Genomic DNA, 20,426 nt, shown 5'->3' on the forward strand with positions numbered 1-20,426 from the left:
TTAATTCTGACTCTACAATGACTGCTATAATGGACTTAAAATTTTTTTTCCATTTTATAGATAAGAAAACTGAAGCTCAGGGTATTTAAATAATTTGCTAAATGTCAAGTCAGATTCAGATAGTCTCTAGAGACTAGAGACAACACTTTTAACAACAAATTATGGATTTTTTTCAGGCCTCGAAAAGGTACAATTTATTAACTTTTATACAAACAGTTCTTGCTGTTTAAGACTCAGCTTAATTTTTTCATCAAAACCAAGTTAAGTTATCCTATTCTGTACAGACTTTTCTCTCTTTAAATAAACTTGCCAGTAAGGACTGGGTTTCCTATTCCTTAACATTCAACAAGTGTTCGGAACATTTACAACATACACAGCATCAGCTGTTAAAGAACTTGAAAAGTAATAAGGCTTCTAAAGGCATATATGCCTATAGCTGGATATACTAAAAAGAATTATGAAAGTTTTTTTAAAAAAGACAAATGTTGTATATGTAAAGTCTACCAGGCAAGGACTCTTTAATAATGTCCTGCATTTGCTCTTATATAAGAACATGAAATCTCAACAACTTAAACTACTGGAACTAAAAATCTAGGGGAGATTTCAATATCTGAAGACATTATAAACAAAAGTTCCTACCTGGTACAAACATACATATCCATGAGCCTTTCTGAACCCAAGGAGCACTGTAATGTTAGCTTATTCGCTCACTGAGAACGAGGACAAAAGATGTGTTCCTTCATTACAGAAGCCAAATGTAATCCAACAAAAACCTTACTAGTATTTATTTTTAAAAATGACTAACATAATTGGCTCAGTTCCAGTTTTCACTTATCTTAAAATACTATGTACTCTCCAAAACCTGTACATGCCAGAGTTACAGCTAAGTGATTCTGGGGCTACCCTTGCTATGTCATGAACTAAAAGAATCCTCAGATTGAAAAGTGGGGTCTTTCTGTTCTCCTGAGCCTTGTGGTCTGATTCCCAATGCTGAGGCTGGTCTGTTCACTAGGCTCTTTCCAGAGGAAGCCTTATAACATAAGAGATTCTATTGAGGAGGATATATTCTTTTTTAGACAATAGTAACGAACAAAATCTTAGGTCATTCTCTTGATAAAGCAGTTAGAAATGCTAGACAGATTTAGAACAAAAATTATTTTACAGTATAGCTGAGTTTACAAGAAAGGCAACTCTCTATGTGGTGGAAACAAAGAGAGAACTAAAAACCAGAATGGTCAGTGATAACTGCAGCTGAATTTAGTTATTATTTGCATAACCCAGGGTTTAGGTATTCTCACCTAGGACAGAAGATGAGGTATAGGGCCCAAGTGAGGCAAAGAGAAGTGACTCCCAATATAAAGGCTGAGACTCCTGAACAGTAACTTCAGGGAAAAAGTGGAAAATTAATAAGCTGAGAGTTCAAAGTCCTGGGCAAATCCCTTCCAAGAGTTTAAGTTCCTTTATTATAACACCAGTGTAGTTCAGGAGCTCCCAAATTGAAAAATTAACATAAAAACTAGACTCAGACCAGTGTTAGCCCTAGAGTGTCTAACAGATAACAAAACAACTATGTGGAAGGACATCCACATAAAAAAGTCACAGGGGCACTTCAGAGAGGAAAAAAAAAAAATCACCACTAAAGATGAGTTTACAATTAAATATTACATGAAACCCAAGAAATAATTCCCTAGAGCTAGAGTCAGCACACAATATAGCAGAAATAGACTCCTAAAAATGTGAAATAAAAAAGTGACTGTGAAAAAGAATATAATCTATATTTAAAATGAGTAAAGACATACAAGAAGGAATCAAAACACTAAGGAGAAAATAATTATGAAAAATAAAAAGTTCTGAAAATGAGTAAAATAAAACTTACAGAATTGAAAAATATCTTGAAATATTGAAATGAAAAATAGGTTAAAAATGGACACCTCAACAGGCAGTATAAGCAGAAACTAAAGAATCTGCACTGGAAGGTCTTCATTAGGGTGTTACCCAGGGTATTACCAGTATATGCAAGAGGCATTAAGCAATTTAGAGGAAAGAATAAGGTTTATTTATGTCTAATGACAAATGAAGGAGGGAAGAATAGTGAGAAATGGGACAAGGATAATATCTGAAGAGATAATACATGAGAATTTTCCAAAATTAATGAAATGTATCAATCCTCAGATCAATAGGCATAATTTTTAAATAGAACTAAAATGAAACCTACATCTAGACACACTCCAAAAAAATGCAGAATACAAGAGATAAGGGAAAACTCTTAAAAGAACCAGAGGAAAAAGGCAGATTACCTCCAAAGGAATAATTAGAATGATTTCTCAACAGCAATCATGGAGATCAAGAAGAAATGGAATATTTTCAAAGTACTGAAAGAAAAAAAACATCCTTTCAATCTAGAACTCTATGCTTAGCTAAAGTATCAAGATTGAGAGCAAAGATTTTCAAACTGAAAAAGAATTTACTACTCACAATTCTTCACTGAAAAAAACTATTAAAGGATATACTTCAAAAAAAGAAAGAAACTGAACCTAAAGAAGGAAGGAATGAGATTTGTAAGAAATTGGTAAACATGTGGGTTTATCAATAAATACCGACCATGAACCACATTAATTATTTTCCAATCTGACATATAAAAATAAGGTTAAATGAAAATACCAGGCAATAGAAACACAGCAGATAGGAGAAATGAACTTTCTGGAAGAACATAAAGCAAGTCATATCAGAGCCATGGTTCTTAAACTTTGGTGTGCATTGTAATCACCTGGAAGGCTTGTTAAAAGCACAGCCTGCTAAGCCTTGTCCCTAACATATCTAATGTAACAGATCTGGAGTGGAGACTGAGAATTTTCATTTCTAATAAGTTCCAAGGTGATGCTGGTAATGTTGCTCTAGGACCCCCTTGGGAATCAAAACATTTGATTTTTAGGTCGAATATGAATGTTAAAAAAAAGTAAAGGGAAACATCCAAATAACTAAAGCATATTATTTACAACCCAAAGAAGGGGAAAAAGATGAATAAAGAAAAATAAAACAATCCCATAGAAGTCAGGGAAGTAGAAAAAAAACAGAAATAAATACAACTAAGTAATCAATCACAATGAAATGAATGGACTAAATTCACTAGTTAAAAGACAAAGATGAGCTGATTCACTTTGTTGCACAGTAAACACAATACTGTAAAGTCTATATTCCAAAAAAAAAAAAAAAAGACAAAAGATGGACAGACTGAATAAAAAATAAAATTTCCCCATGCATTAAAACATAATGTAAAGTTACAGTAATTAAGAGAGTCTTGGTAATGGCACAAAGTGACCAATGAATTATGAAACCCAGAAATGACCCATGCACACATGGAATACTAAGATGACAGAAGTGACTGAAGATCATCAGGAAAGGATACACTACCCAATAAATAGAGCCAGGACAACTGGTATCCATAGGAAAAAAATGAAATTGGATTCCTACCTTATACTGTACACAAAATTAAATCTAGAATTAGATACTTAAATGTATTTGAGTGTGAAAGCAAAACTTTAGAACTTTTAGAAGAAAACATAGGAATAGGGAAGGATTTTTTAAACAAGACACAAAAGAGCTAACCTAAAAAGATGAGTAAATATAACTACCTAAGAATCAAATCTGTTTATTAAAAGTCACTATAAGAAAGTAAAAGGATAAATATAAAAAACTTGATAAGATTAATTATAACACCTATAACAAAAAAATTAAAATTCAGAAAAGATAAAAGAACACATGCAAATCTGTAAGACCACCAAAATGGGTAACAGCAAAGCAAAGTCGCTCCGTTGTGTCCGACTCTTTGCGACCCCACGGGCTGTGGCCCACCAGGCTCCTCAGTCCATGGGATTTTCCAGGCAAGGGTACTGGAGTGGGTTGCCATTGCCTTCTCTAGGGGATCTTCCCGACCCAGGGATCGAACCCAGGTCTTCTGCATTGCAGGCAGATGTTTTACCCTCTGAGCCACCATGGAATATTTCAAAGAAGAAACATGATCAAACACAGAGATGTTCAGCATCATTAGAAATCCAGGGACTGCAAGGCTTTCCTCATGGTTCAGTGGTAAAGAATCCGCCTGCCAGTGTACGAGACACAGGTTCAATCCCTGGTCCAGGAAGATCCCAGAGCAGTAGAGCAACTAAAACCCATCTGCCACAACTACTGAGCCTGTGCTCTGGAGCACAGGGATGCTAACTCCTGAAGCCCACACACCCCAAAGCCTGTGCTCTACAACAAGAGAAGCCCCCGCAATGAGAGAAGCCAGCACAATGCAACTGGAGAGTAGCCCTCCACTCCCCACAACTAGGGAAAAACGCCCCACAGGAATGAAGACCCAGCAAAACCAAAATAAATACATTTTTTTTTTTAAATAAACGGACTACAAATGAAGACCACAATGATTTATCATTTAAAACCCATTAAACTGCAAAAACTAAAATCGGCAAAATCAATGTCACAACATACATCAAAGGTAACTATTATATCCTGTTAGTGGTATAAATCATTAAAACTACCTTGGAAAATAATTTAACATTATTTTGTGAAACTGAGCATACCCTGCAACCCGGCAATTTTACTCCCATGTGTACTCCAGAGAATCTCTTACATCTTTGCTCCACAACACATGACACAAATGTTCCTAGCAATAAGGGTTAGATTAGTAAGGACCTGGAAACAACCCAAACGTCCATCTGCCAGAAAATGGATACATTATGGTATATTTCCACAACAGAATTCTGTACATCACTGAAAATGCATACACCACAGCTATAAGCAACTTAATAAAAGCAAAACAAGCAAAAAAAAAACCAAAAACAAATTCTAGAAGAGTACAAAGAATATAATTTTTTTTTAAAGCTAAAAACGTGATACACTTTACAAAATTATTTTTTAAAAAGCAGAGAGAGAGCAAAAATCTGTGTCAGCAGTTACAGGGAGTGGGGATGACTGTGGTTGAGATGAGGAGGAGCATCTCAGTGGATAGTAGTTAGTGATAATGGTAGAGTTCTCAGATTGGGTATGTGGGTGGGATCATGATGCTTGTTAATATTAATATGCCTTATAACTTCACTTCATAATTTAAGTAAGCATGCTTTACTTAACATACATACATATATTTTTCTATTCTCTGCTAGGTTTGAAATACATTAAAAAAGTTAAAAGGGAGTGGGGAGTAAAACTAAATTATGCTAGTTGATACAGATTGCAGTAGGAACCAAATCCCCAGTACTTACTGGTCAAGGGTCTTATAATAGATGTCCAGATCCTTGTTCACAAGCTCTGTTGTTCTCATAACAATCATCATTTCCCTGTACTTTTCCTCAGCATCCCGAAATTGAGGTTCTCGAAGTTCTTTCTTAAAATGAATGATTTCTTCCTCATAACCTTTCTGTCGCCCTACTGCCAAACTGTGATTTCTTTTTATATTGTCTATTTTTTCTTCCAACTTCTGATGTTCACTAGGAGGGAAAATAACAAATGAGGACCATTTTTAGATTTTAGCAGCCTACAGTAGAAAAGCCAGATTTCTTCAGCTAGATAAATAAATCATTCTCTTTGCAATCAGAATACTGTCTTTCCTTGCTTTTTCTTTAAGGCTTCAATACTAAAGAAAACTTTCTTCTTTCCAAATCTCTGAAGCATGCAGGTTTCTAAACAGCTGATTTTTGTGTGCTGAATGAAGTACTCTCACAACATGTGAACACTGAAAAAGTTCCTGATGTTTACACATTAACCTAAGTAAAGTACTTTTGGTGATTAATATTACAAATTTACGAACTTCTCATTGTGAACTAAGTGCACAGTTACCAACTCTGAGAAGTTACTAACAGGTTTCATCAGTTTGTTCACAGTATGTCAGACAAAATGAAGTTCTATCTCAAACTATTAATTTATGCAGTAATACCACTAATAGTTTATTTTCCTCTATGAAAACAAAATTTCTCTTACATAAGTATAAAGAGCATCACACTGATCAAGAAGGTAAAAAACTTAAACTTTTCTCATAACTTGGTAGATAATGCAGATTTTAACATATGCTTTAAAAACCTTCATTCAACAGTTACTTATTAAGTGTCCTCTTATTTGCCAAGCACACCTCTCAAGTTTATGAATATACTTAAAGAACCGGCCTGATTTCTGTTTTGTTGACATTGCTGTTGTGTCCTGAAGAAAGGTTTGAAAAACAGTTGTGCTTAGCAGTCTGAATGAATGTGAAAAGCACTGTTATGTGCCAATTACAGAAGGAAGTATAAAAATATCCGATTTTGGTCTTTAGTAGCAAGGAATATATGGTTGCATTTAAAGGCTATTTCTATAAGCTTTCCCCGCCCCCCGCCCCCCCCTCCAACTTGGCACCAAAAGCACCAACATTACAATGGTAAAGAGCGCAGCTTGGAAGCTAGGATATCTGGGTCATGTTCCTGGCTTTCATTCTCATTTCCTATTATCTTTTTTTCTGGGTCTCAGTGTCCTAATGCATAAAAAACAAACAGGCTGAAAGATAAAGAGCTCTTCTAGTTAAGCCTTATTTCTTTGATATATGAGATTGAAAATGGCCAATCCAAGAGAACTTACAATAACACAGGAGTAACTATTTGTTAGGTTTTAATAACTAAATTAAATTTCAATTTATTATATCTTTCAGAAAAACATAAGCATTCTTTGATCCAGATTTCTTTGTGAAGTCAAGAAGAAAAATGAAAATTCCATAAGGAATGACTGAATGAATGAGTATATCTAACCAGCTGAGGTGGGACCAAAAACTCTGTTTGGCTAGTACAACCTTTTACACCAGACTAGTGCCTCAGCCATTAACCAGGTTCTTACAGAATTCCTAAGGCAAAGAAAACAAGAATAAAATCTTTTCTGCTGTAGCAGGAAGATAGCAACTATAATAATTATCAATAAAACCAGATCAAAGAAGAATCTAATTAATCAAATGCTCTGGCTGTCACATAATTATACCTGGGACCATGTACAATGGGTCATCAAGGACAAAGAACTGGCTGTAACTCCACTAGCAATTACAGAATGAATAAGCACTGACCCAGGCAGGGTTCAGAGGCCAGGTATTCTTTCTATCATTAACTTGTGAAGCAGGCTTGCTAAAGTCTGTGAATTCGGTATTTTGAATACTGGCTATCACTGCATAGTTACAATGTGACTATAAATTCTGTGTTACTACTTCTTCAGTAATTCAGTTTATAAAGCCATTAAATGTATCTGTATGCAAGTGCCTACCTTCTTTCAAGTTTTAAAGGACACTTTGGCCACAGGCTTAAATTCTTAAAAAAAAAAAAATGCATTGAATATATTTCACATTTCAATTATAAGGACCTTTATTTAAACTAAAGACTATTTTAAAAAACGCACTTTTTCATTTGTAAAACCTGCATTTGACCCATTTCCTTCAAATGTTGTTTTCTTTCTTCTTCAACTTCTTTTAGTTCTTCATTTCTTTTTCTTAAAGTAAGGTTATCCTGTAGCCACCTTTCTTGTATCTAAATGTAAATATTAAATTCGTTAACAAAAATAATCAAGTCACCAACATGTGATTCATAGCAGGTAACTGGCAACAGGAAGTACCAATTCTGCCTTAGACTCATGTGTGACTCAGCAGAGGGAGAAGCTAGTGTAAAGGGGCCTCCAGGCCTAGACAAATCTGGAAGGCCCCCCCACACAAAACAAACATTTAAATGATGAGAGAAAATGCTACCGCTAGATTTCCAGTATTTCATATCCAGGCCCCACAGGATCATCTTTCCTAAGAACCTCAAAATGGAGCCCACTGATCTAAGAGATACAAGAGAGCAAGACTACTATCAAAGTCTCCCCCACTTTTTTTCCTGAGTTGTATTTGTCTACTAACATGTGCCAAGACCATTATATACTGTTAAATATGTCAGATAAGATCTTTACCTTCAAGCTGACAAGGTGGTGAGAAGTTTCACAAAAATAGTGTATCTATATACTTGATGACATTTTTTTCTGGCCACTGAATTGAACTGAAAAACTTTAAATTTAGCTGTTCTTGTTGAGTAGTTTTGTCCTTAAAAAGCAACCATTAAATCATTTGTTGGCAGCAGCACCACACAATTATTTCAGTAGTTTCCCTGGTGATTATAATGGACTATGTTGTCAAGAGACGAACAGAATACAATTTATAAGTTGACTCTTTGCAACTTAGGGAGAAAAAGTCTTCCTGCAAAAAAATGATGGTTTGGTCCAAAAAAGCCTGAATATAAAATATTTACCTTAACTTTGGAGTCAGGCCTTTTCAAAGAAGACCTTTCTAGAGCAACCTGAGATAAACTCAGTGTGGAGGGAGGTGGGGGAGAGGGGAGGAGGCAGATCTTTGGTAACAGTTTGTTGCCAAAGGAATGACTCCAGAGTCACTGCCGGAGATCGGAAGGGAAGCCGCCCCCTCACACACTTCATGCTCACATCCACCCCCGCCCACCTGTAAATTATTATTCTGAGTTTTGCTGGTTTTTTTTGTTGTTGTTAACTTCATTAAGGCTCCTTTCAGTCTTCCTAGAACTAATAATGTAAATATATACGTATCAATTAAAGGCATCATTATAAGCTAGAGATGACGAAAATGATATAGTTGTAAACCAACTTTTGTTGCCAAGGCAACCTAATGTACCACCACAGCTGCTAAGACTCCCCAAGCTTCTTCCCTGGGGGACTATGCTTATACTTCTTCCTTATTAGGAACAAAAGAATGTGGCATTGCTTGCTTTTATCTAACAGAACAATGGAATTTGCTTTCATGAATACCTGAAAGGACTCTTTGAAGGGCTATCACATTCTTAGGTGAGACTGATTTTTTGCATGAAATAATGTTCCTGGTCTGTTAGCCTGCATGGTCACCAGAAAGCTAGAGATTTCTTTCTTTCAGGTCAGCTTCTAATTGCTTTTTCATTTGGGAAGACAGTATACAGCACAATAGTTAAAGAGTATAGGCTTTGAAGTCAGATATACCTAGGCTCAAATCTCAGCACTGCAACTTTCAAACAGGATGACTTTGGGCAAACTAGTTTAAATTCTCTGAGCCTTAGTTTACTTGTAACATAGGGATAATAATACCACCTGTCAAGAGAACTACTTTGAAGATTAAAATAGTTATTGTATACAAAAAGTACTAAATGCAGTGCTTAGCTCAATAAGCTAGTGAAATACTTTTTGGGTCAAATTTGTCCTTGTACTTTAAGCAGTAAAAATTCCAGTTACAGTCTTCAAAATATAAAGTATCAGAGGAAGAAGAGATAAAGTATCAGACAAAACTAGATGCAGTCATAAAACTGTTTTTCCATTATACTAGCAATTTGACAATGTAGGGTCAAGTTCGACTCTATTACTTTTATGACCTTTGGCAAGTCAGGTCGCCTCCAGTTTCCTTCATCTGAAAAATGAGGAAGATTATTAAACTTCCAAATTTTTAAATTCTGTGGAGTAAAGTACATAAATATGCTGTTAGGTTCTTCAACTGTTTGATAGTAATCCCAATCACTCAGTTCAGAGAGTAGTTAATGCATGCGGTTTGCCACCTAAAGGAAACATGAAAATTAGCTGCATTCTAGGTACTTTTGAGAGAGTAATATGCTGAATAAACCACATTCCAAAATCCACCAAAAATCTAGTTGGCGAAAATGCCATTTATAGACCAATTTCCTGAAAGCTATACAGTGTTCTGACAGTAACTGATATATAGTTAATGGGATACATCGGAACCCCTGAGGACCTTCAACAAAATATACATGCCTCTGCTCATGCCCCAGAGGTTCTGATTTATTGAGCTGGAATGGAGACAGATGTGTATTTTCAATAACCCAGGTGATTTTTTTAAAATTGAGACATAATTCACGTACCATAAAATTTGCCACTTTAAAGTATACAGTTCAGTGGTTTCAGTGTATTCATAAAGTGCTAATTCCAGCACATTTTATTGCTCCCAAAACTCCATACCCATTAGTAGTCACTCTCTATTCCCTTTTCTCTCCTTTCCCCTTACCCCAAGCAACACTAATCTGCTTTCTGTCTCTATGATTTGCCTATTCTATACATTTCATGTTAATAGAATCATACAATATGGTCTTTTGTGACTGACTTCTTTCATTTAAGCACAATAGTTTCAAGGTTTGTCCAGATTATAGCATCTATTATTTCCTTACTTTTAATGGTTGAGTAATATTCCACGATGGTTAATTTTATGTGTCAACTTGACACCACAGGGTGCCTAGACACCGGTCAAACATTATTCTGTCTATGACAGTATTTCTGGGTGAGATTAAAATTTAAATTGGTAGATGGAATAAAGCAGACTGTCCTTCCTAATGTGGATGGGCCGTATCCAGTCAACTAAAGACCTGAACAGCACAAAAAAGGCTGATTAAGGGGTAATCATCCTGCCTGACTGTATGAGTTGGGACGGTGTTTTTTTTCTTTCCTGTCTTCATATTTAAGGTGAAACGTTGGCTCTTCTTGGATTGAGAGAATATTTTAGCTCTCCTAGTTCTCAGGCCAGAACTACACTACACAATCAGCACTCCTCAGTCTCCAGCTTGCCAACCACAAATCTTGGGAATTCTCAGCCTCCACAATCACTTGAGTTAATTCCTTACAATAACTATCTATCTTTGTGATAAACTATCTTTGTTATAATATAAATACAGATGAAATCTGTATTTATCAGTCTCTTATTGGTTCTGTTTCTCTGGAAATTCCTGGCAAATATATATAAATATACCACATTCTGTTCACCCATTCATCAGGTGATAACAATTTGGGCTGTTTTCCATATTTTATGCAAATATATTGGAGAAGGCAATGGCAACCCACTCCAGTACTCTCGCCTGGAAAATCCCATGGACGGAGGAGCCTGGTAGGCTGCAGTCCATGGGGTCACACAGAGTCGAACACGACTGAGCAACTTCACTTTGTCACTTTTCACTTTCATGCACTGGGGAAGGAAATGGCAACCCACTCCAGTGCTCCTGCCTGGAGAATCCCAGGGATGGGGGAGCCTGGTGGGCTGCCGTCTATGGGGTTGCACAGAGTCAGACATGACTGAAGTGACTTAGCAGCGGCAGCAGCATGCAAATATATATTTTAAGTTCTTGGTTATATACTTAGGAGTGGGAAAAATCCATGTGATTTTGATAGGTGCCTATAGCTAACTTTTGCTCTCTAAACACTCTAACATTTATTCTAGGCTCCAAGCATACCACCTTCTACAGAATCTTCCTCAAGGGATAATAAACGTACTGAAACATACTGTGAAAAAAAGGGCCTCATGAAGTTTGTTGAAGACCTGGTTTCTATTAATCTATACAGTGTCTTCCTTTTTTTCCATGAATGCCTACAGAGACATTTTTCTCTGGTCTCAGTCCAGGAAACTGTTTTTTTTTAGTTTTGAGACAATGTGAATCTTAATTATGACTTTCTCTTTTCATGTGACTACTGAGATCTTCAGCAAGCATATCAGAGTTCATGGCCTACATTTTATATACTTAGTACTCTCCTGCTTCACTGCCGCCTTCTTATCCTTATTTCTACACTGTTTCATTTTCTCATTAATTTATTACTTAGCATTGCTTTATGTAAATAATTAGTAAATAACTTCTAGAACAAGGTAGGTTATAAAAGTAAACTAATGTAGTCAGATCTACTAAATTTAGACCATCAACTTGAAAAGGGTCACAGACTGGTATTATCTTAATTATCTCTGTATATTGGTATGGACTTTACTTATTTATAGATTGTGATCTTAAATAGAAAACACACGTAATAAGCTAATGATAACTATTATATATGCATCATAAATTTATATAGCATTTATTAGATGGCAGAGATTCGATTTACCTTTGACTGATACTCATATGGGAAGGACTGATGTTGAAGCTCAAACTCCAATACTTTGGCCACCTGATTGGAAGGGCTGACTCATTTGAAAAGACCCTGATGCTGGGAAAGATTGAGGGTAGGAGGAGAAGGGGACGACAGAGGATGAGATGGTTGGATGGCATCACCGACACAATGGACATGAGTTTGGGTAAACTCTGGGAGTTGGTGACGGACAGGGAGGCCTGGCGTGCTGCAGTTCAGGGGGTCACAAAGAGTCAGACATGACTGAGCTAATGAACTGAACTGATACTCACATTTAACATTCCTGGCACTATGGCCAGAGAATCTGCAGATATGGCTAATCTTTAAAGAGATTTTAACCATTATTTATAACCAAGTGTTTAAAGCATTCAAACATGAAATTTTGTTCAGAACAGCAAGAAGAGAGAAACGGTATAGTTTTTAAAGATATTAACCATCATGTTTATATTAGACATGTTGAAAAATTTTCTCAATGTGATTTTAATTATACTGTAGAAATTAATGTCTTTAATAGAGAAAGCAAATAAAGGAATCAAATGAAAAACAATACATAGTCTACTTACAACATTTAAGAATAATATATAGAAGTGAGACTGACAATTGTCAGAAGGGGAGGGAGGCTTAATTTTATGTTTTTATGTTTAAACTTTTACCAAGGAAGTCTCTTACTGAAAACAAAAAAGGAAAGAAGAAATCACAATGTTATTAGAATTGCTTTTCTCAGGGAACACTCCTACACTGTTGGTGGGAATATAAATTGGTGCAGCCACTGTGGAAAAATAGTATGGAGGTTCCTCAGAAAATTGAAAATAGAATTACCATATGAACCGGCAATTCCACTCCTGGGCATACATCCAGATGAAATTATAATTCAAAAAGATACACGCAGTCCCATGTTCATAGCAGCACTATTCACAATAGCCAAGACATGCAAATAACCTAAATGTCCACTGACAAATGAATAAAGATGTGGTACATACATATGGAGTATTACTCAGCCATTAAAAAGAATGAAATAACTATTTGCAGTAACATGGATGCCACTAGAGCTTATACTACGTGAAGTCAGAAAGACAAAGACAAATACCATATGATATCATTTATATAGAGAATCTAAAATATGATACAAATGACCCTATGGTGGCACAGTGGTAAAGAATCCGCCTGCCACTGCAGGAGATGCAAGAGATGCAGGTTCAATCCCTGGGTCAGGAAAATCCCCTGTAGAAGGAAATGGCAACCCACTCCGGTGTTCTTGCCTGAGAAATCCCATGGACAGAGGAGCCTGGTGGGCTACATTCCATGGGATCACAAAGAATCAGACATGATTGAGCACGCATGCACACACATGAAACAGAATCATGGACAAAGAAAGAAGACTAGTGCTTGCCAAGGGGGAGGGATGTGAGAGAGGTTGGGGACTGGGAGTTAGGATTAGCATATGCAAACTGGCATACATAGAATGGATAAACAACAAAGTCCTACTGTATAGCACAGGGAACTATATCAATATCCTGTGATAAACCATAATGGAAAAGAATATGAAAAAGAGTGTATATATAATACATAACTGAGTCACTTCGTTGTATAGCAGTAACTGACACAGAATTGTAATTCAACTATACTTCAATAAAAAAAAAAAAATACAATCAGGAAAAAAAATGTTATGATCAAAAGAATCACAATAGCTTAAGTTACACCAAGTGCACTTTGTTGAAATTTCATTTTACAAATGAAAATATGTCTCTTTTTACATTGCCACAGGAAAATTTGCTTTGTCTCTCAATAACAAAAAAGAAAAACATACTTTTTATATAAATATATACACAAGAATTGCTTTTCCCTACTGTTTTCATATCTACTCAATGCAAGTATTGAAGAGTAAAAAATAAAAAAAGTAAGAATGTTACTGGTATAAATACCACCATAAATCATCAGCAAAAAAAGGACCTACCTTCTGTGTATCAATATCTTGTCTCATGATTCCCATTTCCTTATTAATCTTTTCTTTGTGTTTCTCGCATTCACTTAGTTGAGCTATTACTTTATTAAGTTCAGTTTCTTTTTGCTACAAAAAAGAAAATTTCTTAAGCACAAGAAATAAAAATATAACAAATCATTTTAAATTATATTCAATTAAGTAGTTTTAATTACCTTCTTATAGTCATCTTTTCCATCTTGAATATAATTCTCAATGTCTTTCATGTAACTGTGAATATTTTTAACTTTCTCTTTTATTTCATTTATCTGTAGAAAAATGCTTATTAAATATTGGGAGTAGGCATTTAGGAAGATTTATTTCCAAGGAATATCTTATATTAAGGTAACAAAAACTTAACAGGAGCATACAGTGAAACATGGGCTTAGAGGTTAGAAATGCTGGGTTCCAGTTTCCATCACTGACACATTTTATCTCAAATCAAATTTTACAATCTCCCTTTATTACCTATGAGATTAGATTAAAAGCTCTCAATTCTCAAACTTCTATTAATAGTTTAAATCAAGAAGCAAAATAACACAAAAAAAGCAAAATAATTTATAATTAATCCTTATTTAAAAAAGATTATGTCACAAATCTTATTATGTCACAAATATTATTTTATCATGCTTTTAATTTCATGTGAAATATTAGTGTCCAACATGGTGCTTTGAATATAATAATTTTAAAAAATGTTTTTGGTAAATATATAATAAATGAAATCTTACTTTATCTTGTGCTATTTTGTGGCTTGTATTTTTCTTGTTGATTAATTCTTCTTTCTCCTGCTGAAATTTTTCCAATGTTGTTTCCAAAGGGCTTAGCTGCTCTTTAGCATCCTAAAGATATAAAAAAATAAGACCTTATATAATAGCATTACATTAGCTTATTTCAGACTTCACAGTCATAATAAAACCATTTTCTATGTACCAGGCTTTAAAAATCATTTAAATGATTAAATCATTCATTTGCTCCTTTCAACAACCCTATGAGGAAAGTACCATTATTTTCATGCTAAATTCCAGATGAGCACAGAAATGATTTGTCCACGGTCCCCAAAACCAGTGAATGAAGGAGCCAGGATTCAGATCTCATTCAACTCCAGAGGCACTTTTTTTTTCCCCCCAGAGGCACTCTTTTAGCCACTATGTTATAGTGTGTCAGCAAGTATATATGCTACACTGACTTCTTTTTTTTCTTTTCAAAATTTTAATTTTGTCTTGGGGTATAGCCAATTAACAACGTTGTGACAGTTTTAGATGAACAGGGAAGAGACTGAGCCATACATATACACGTATCCATTCTCCCTCAAACTCCTCTCCTATCCCGGCTGCCATATAACATTGAGCAGAGTTCTATGTGCTACACAGTAGGTCCTTGCAGGTTATCCATTTTAAATATAGTAGTGTGTACATGTAAATCCCAAACTCTCTAATTATCCCTTTCCCTCATCACTCCCCAGCCTGGCAACCATAAATTCTTTCTCTAAGACTGTGAGTCTCCTTGTGTTTTGTAAGTTCATTTGTATCATTTCTTTTTAGATCATTGACTTGATTCTTAATCTATGCCATGTGCTTCCAATTGTATGAGCATGTGGCTTCAGGTATAAATTTTCCTGAGTTTGTAAGGGCCCATATCAGCTCTGTGTAACCAAAGAATAAGAAAGCTCTTTCAGTCCAGTGCTTTCTTTCACAGACAGAAATATGATCATAAAGGAACTTCTGACATTAAGCTTAGCTTGCTGAAGCTAAGTAGATATTTTATGGTAATTAAACCATACTAGTACACTGATGTAGGTGTGTTCTGACTTATTTTGGAAAGAAAGGGGTTTTCAAAAAACGATTTTAATCAGAAGTACACATCATTTGGCCTTGAAACATCTCTATAGCATAATATAATAACCGCTGTTCAAAACCATGATCCTCAAAAGATCCTGAGGTACCTAGTGAATTCATAAAGGTAGAAACAATTATTCAGAATTAGTTCAGTGTCAGTATATTTTATATTAGGAAGTGGTTTGGTGTGGTAGGAAGTCAAATGTCTTACACATCATAAGATATATACCAGTAAATTAACTCTGCCTCCTACTAACTGTATGAACTTGGACAAATCATGGAATATCTGGAAGTCTCAACTTCTTTTCCTTTAAGAAGGAAATTTAGAAAAAAAAAAAAAAGAAGGAAATTTAGTCACATTTATCAAAATGATACACTGAATGCAAAATGAGATACAACAGTTTAAATGTCACAGTGTTTTATAAGCAGTAAAGAAATAAAAAAATAAGGTAGTACTACTATTTATACTATACGCCTCTGATATTCTGTAATCTAAAACTACTTAAGAAACATTTATAGTAACAACAGATTCAGTAATATACTTAGTTCCTACTGAATGTGTATAATTATAAACCTAGATAAGATTATTTTTTCTAAAACTGTTCAAAAATTTAATTGGCTGAGTCTTAGGTTTGATTTGGGGCTTCCCTGGTGGTTCAGCTGGTAAAGAATCCACCTGCAAGCAATCCCACTCCTGGGCATACACACCAGGGAAACCAGATCTGAAAGAGACACGTGCACCCCAATGTTCATCGCAGCACTGTTTATAATAGCCAGGACATGGAAGCAACCTAGATGCCCATCAGCAGACGAATGGATAAGAAAGCTGTGGTACATATACACAATGGAATATTACTCAGCCATTAAAAAGAATACATTTGAATCAGTTCTAATGAGATGGATGAAACTGGAGCCCATTATACAGAGTGAAGTAAGTCAGAAAGATAAACATCAATACAGTATACTAACGCATATATATGGAATTTAAAAAGATGGTAACGATAACCCTATATGCAAAACAGAAAAAGAGACACAGATGTACAGACTTTGGGACTCTGTGGGAGAAGGCGAGGGTGGGATGCTCTGAGAGAACAGCATTGAAACAAGTATACTATCAAGGGTGAAAAAGATCACCAGTCCCAGTTGGATGCATGAGACAAGTGCTCAGGGCTGATGCACTGGGAAGACCCAGAGGGATGGGATGGGGAGGGAGGTGGCGGGGGGGCGGGGGGGGGGGCGTTCAGGATGGGGAACACATGTAAATCCATGGCTGATTCATGTCAATGTATGGCAAAAACCACTACAATATTATAATTAGCCTCCAACTAATAAAAATAAATGGAAAAAAAAAAAAGACTCCACCTGCAACACAGGAGACCTGGGTTTGATCCCTGGGTTGGGAAGATCCCCTGGAGAAGGGAGCAGCTACCCACTCCAGTGTTCTGGCCTGGAGAACTCCACGGACTGTATAGTCTGTGGGGTCACCAACAGTCGGACATGGCCGAGCGACTCTCACTTTCACTTTTTACTTAGGTTTGATTAAACTAGGTGAGGGATGCCAATTAGGTTCCATTCCATGTGTCAACTCAGTGCCTGCTGATTGTAGTGGGAAGTATGCTGAAATTACATCTGGAATCAAAGAAAAGTGCTATGTCTGAGAGGCAGTGTCTGCCATCCATGTAGGATTTTTAGATAAGACAAATCTCCAACACAAGTAGGAATCCTCATACGGAGTTAGCAGTCACCACCAGGCCACCTCCAGTAACAGGAAGTTCACTACTTAACCAGGCAGCCAGCTCCTTCTTATTATGGCCAGTAAATCTTCTCCCAGAAGTCTTTACCTATTAGTACAAGTTCTGTATACCATTTCGATTTGATTCTCACAATAACCATATTTTGGCCATTATCCCAAAAAGAGCATTTCATATATCTGAACTAATTTTAAAAAACAAATACATATGAATGTTTTTACCTTTATTTCTCTGTGTAAGGACTGAACTTCAGTGGATAATTCCACAGTCTGTTCCTCTAGCTGCTGACGACGTTGTAAGTTAGTGGATATCTGAAGTTTCTCTGATTTAAGTTCATTTGTTGTGCTTTTTAGGTGTTGAATCTGTTCCTGCTGGTCCTGTATAAGCTTACGGTTCAATTCTATCTTACTAGAAACTGCATGAGAACACATCCATACAGTTAATGAAAGGGCACAGAAAACACCATAAGTAACATCTTTCTAGTTTATAGGTCTGTGGCATTCACAAAGGCTGAGTTTCTGTGGGTCCCACCCACCACAAGAAAAATGCCAGAACTATCTATCCAGCTCCCAAACCCGCTTGCTGTCCCAACACCCATGGGTGAGCTCACAGGGCAAGCATGACTGAGAAAGAGAACAGCTTATCTATTATTTGGGCTACCCTTGTGGCTCAGCTGGTAAAGAATCCGCCTGCAATGCAGGAGACCTGGGTTCAATCCCCGGGTTGGGAAGATCCCCTGGAGAAGGGAAAGGCTATCCACTCCAGTATTCTGGCCAGGAGAAATCCATGGGCTCTACAGTTCACGTGGTCACAAAGAGACAGACATGACTGAGCGACTTTCACTTTCCATCTATTACTAATTATTCAAAAGTTCCTATTATTCAAAGTCTGTTCTGTAAAGAACGGAGAGAGGAGAAGTGATGCTTTTGAGAAGAGAAAGTGACTATACCGTGGACTGGAAGACCGTTTCTTGTCCACATAATAGTTATAAAATTAATGGTAAAAACCATATGCTGGGAATGTTGAAGTTTTTATAAGGAAACACACTCTATTACCTGTATCTAATTTGTGTTGTTTTTCTTGTTTTTCCTGGTTTACTTGCTGAACACTTCGATCCAAATCTAGTCCTTGGAGTTTAGCTGCTTGCTGTGCAATTTTTCTTTCAACATCTTTTAGTTCCATCTTAAGAATAAATCAAAGTTATTTCCTTTAGGAAATTTATGGCATTATCATTATTCAAAATCTTTAAAAATTAACTGCTTTTAATTACTTTAAAAAATCTAATTTGTAACTGTTCTCAGATATAATTTTAACAAATTTTAATACAATAAAAATGAAATTAATTTTAAGCTTCAGTCAGTCAGTTCAGTTGCTCAGTTGTATCCAACTCTGCCACTCCATGGACTGCAGCACACCAGGCTTCCTGTCCATCACTAATACCAGAGCTTGCTCAAACTCATGTCCATCGAGTCAGTGATGCCATCCAATCATCTCATCCTCTGTCGTCCCCTTCTCCTCCTGCCTTCAATCTTTCCCAGCATCAAGGTCTTTTCCAATGAATCAGTTCTTCACTTCAGGTGGCCAAAGTACTGGAGTTTCAGCTTCAGCATCAGTCCTTCCAATGAGTATTCAGGACTAATTTCCTTTAAGATTGACTGGTTTGAGCTCCTCACAGTCCAAGGGACTCTCAAGAGTCTTCTCCAACACCATAGTTCAAAAGCATCAATTCTTCAGCGCTCAGCTTTCTTTATAGTCCAACTCTCACATCCATACACGATTACAGGAAAAACCACAGCTTTGACTAGATGGGCCTTTGTCAGCAATGTACTGTCTCTCCTTTTTAATATGCTGTCTACGTTGGTCATAGCTTTTCTTCCAAGGAGCAAGCATCTTTTAATTCCATGGCTGCAGTCACCATCTGCAGTGATTTTGGAGCCTAAGAAAATAAGGTCTCTCACTGTTTCCCCACCTATTAGCCATGAAGTGATGGGACTGGATGCCATGATCTTAAGTTTTTTGAATGTTGAGTTTTAAGCCAGCTTTTTCACTCTCCTCTTTCACTTTCACCAAGAGGCTCTTTAGTTCTTCTTTGCTTTCTGCCTTAAGGGTGGTGTCATATGCTTATCTGAGGTTACTGATATTTCTCCTGGCAATCTTGATTCCAGTTTGTGCTTCATCCAGCCCAGAATTTTTCATGATGTACTCTGCATATAAGTTAAACAAGCAGGGTGACAGTATATAGCCTTGACGTACTCCTTTCTCAACTTGGAACCAGTCCATTGTTTCACAGCTGGTTCTAACTGTTGCTTCTTGACCTGCATACAGATTTCTCAGGAGGCAGGTAAGGTGGTCAGGCAGTCCTATCTCTTTAAGAATTTTCCACAGTTGGTTGTGATCCACACAGTCAAAGGCTTTGGCATAGTCAATACAGCAGATGTTTTTCTGGAATTCTCTTGCTTTTTCTATGATCCAATGAATGTTGGCAATTTGATCTCTGGTTCCTCTGCCTTTTCTAAATCCAGCTTGAACATCTGGAAGTTCACAGTTCATGTACTATTGAAGCTTGGCTTGGAGAATCTTGAGCATTACTTTGCTAGCATGTAAGATGAGTGTAATTGTGCGGGAGTTTGAACGTTCTTTGGTATTGCCTTTCCTTGAGATTGGAATGAAAACTGACCTTTCCCAGTCCTGTGGCCACTGCTGAGTTTTCCAAATTTGTTGGCATACTAAGTGCAGCTCTTTCACAGCATCATATTTTAGGATTTGAAAGAGCTCAGCTGGAATTCCATCACCTCCACTAGCTTTGTTCATAGTGAAGCTTCCTAAGGCCCACTTGACTTCACATTCCAGGATGTCTGGCTCTAGGTGAGTGATCACACCATTGTCATTATGTGGGTCATGAAGACCTTTTTTGTGTAGTTCTTCTGTGTATTCTTGCCACCTCTT

The 20,426-nt window shown here is 36.4% G+C and overlaps 1 protein-coding gene across 3 annotated transcripts in view; it reads right to left on the reverse strand.

The window, feature by feature from the left end:
• The window catches only part of RAD50 (RAD50 double strand break repair protein), a 248,484-nt gene that overhangs the window by 20,391 nt on the left and 207,667 nt on the right, over positions 1–20,426 (reverse strand). For all 3 annotated transcript variants that reach the window (XM_043912144.1, XM_043912145.1, XM_043912143.1), the window contains 7 exons: positions 18,536–18,662; positions 17,702–17,895; positions 14,623–14,733; positions 14,071–14,163; positions 13,871–13,984; positions 7,399–7,526; positions 5,259–5,483 (listed from right to left, as the gene is read on the reverse strand). In XM_043912144.1, coding sequence (XP_043768079.1) covers positions 5,259–5,483; positions 7,399–7,526; positions 13,871–13,984; positions 14,071–14,163; positions 14,623–14,733; positions 17,702–17,895; positions 18,536–18,662 — 992 coding nt within the window. The remainder of the gene's footprint in view (positions 1–5,258; positions 5,484–7,398; positions 7,527–13,870; positions 13,985–14,070; positions 14,164–14,622; positions 14,734–17,701; positions 17,896–18,535; positions 18,663–20,426) is intronic.

Source organism: Cervus elaphus, chromosome 9 (assembly GCF_910594005.1).
Source record: "Cervus elaphus chromosome 9, mCerEla1.1, whole genome shotgun sequence".
Lineage (NCBI taxonomy): Eukaryota > Metazoa > Chordata > Mammalia > Artiodactyla > Cervidae > Cervus > Cervus elaphus.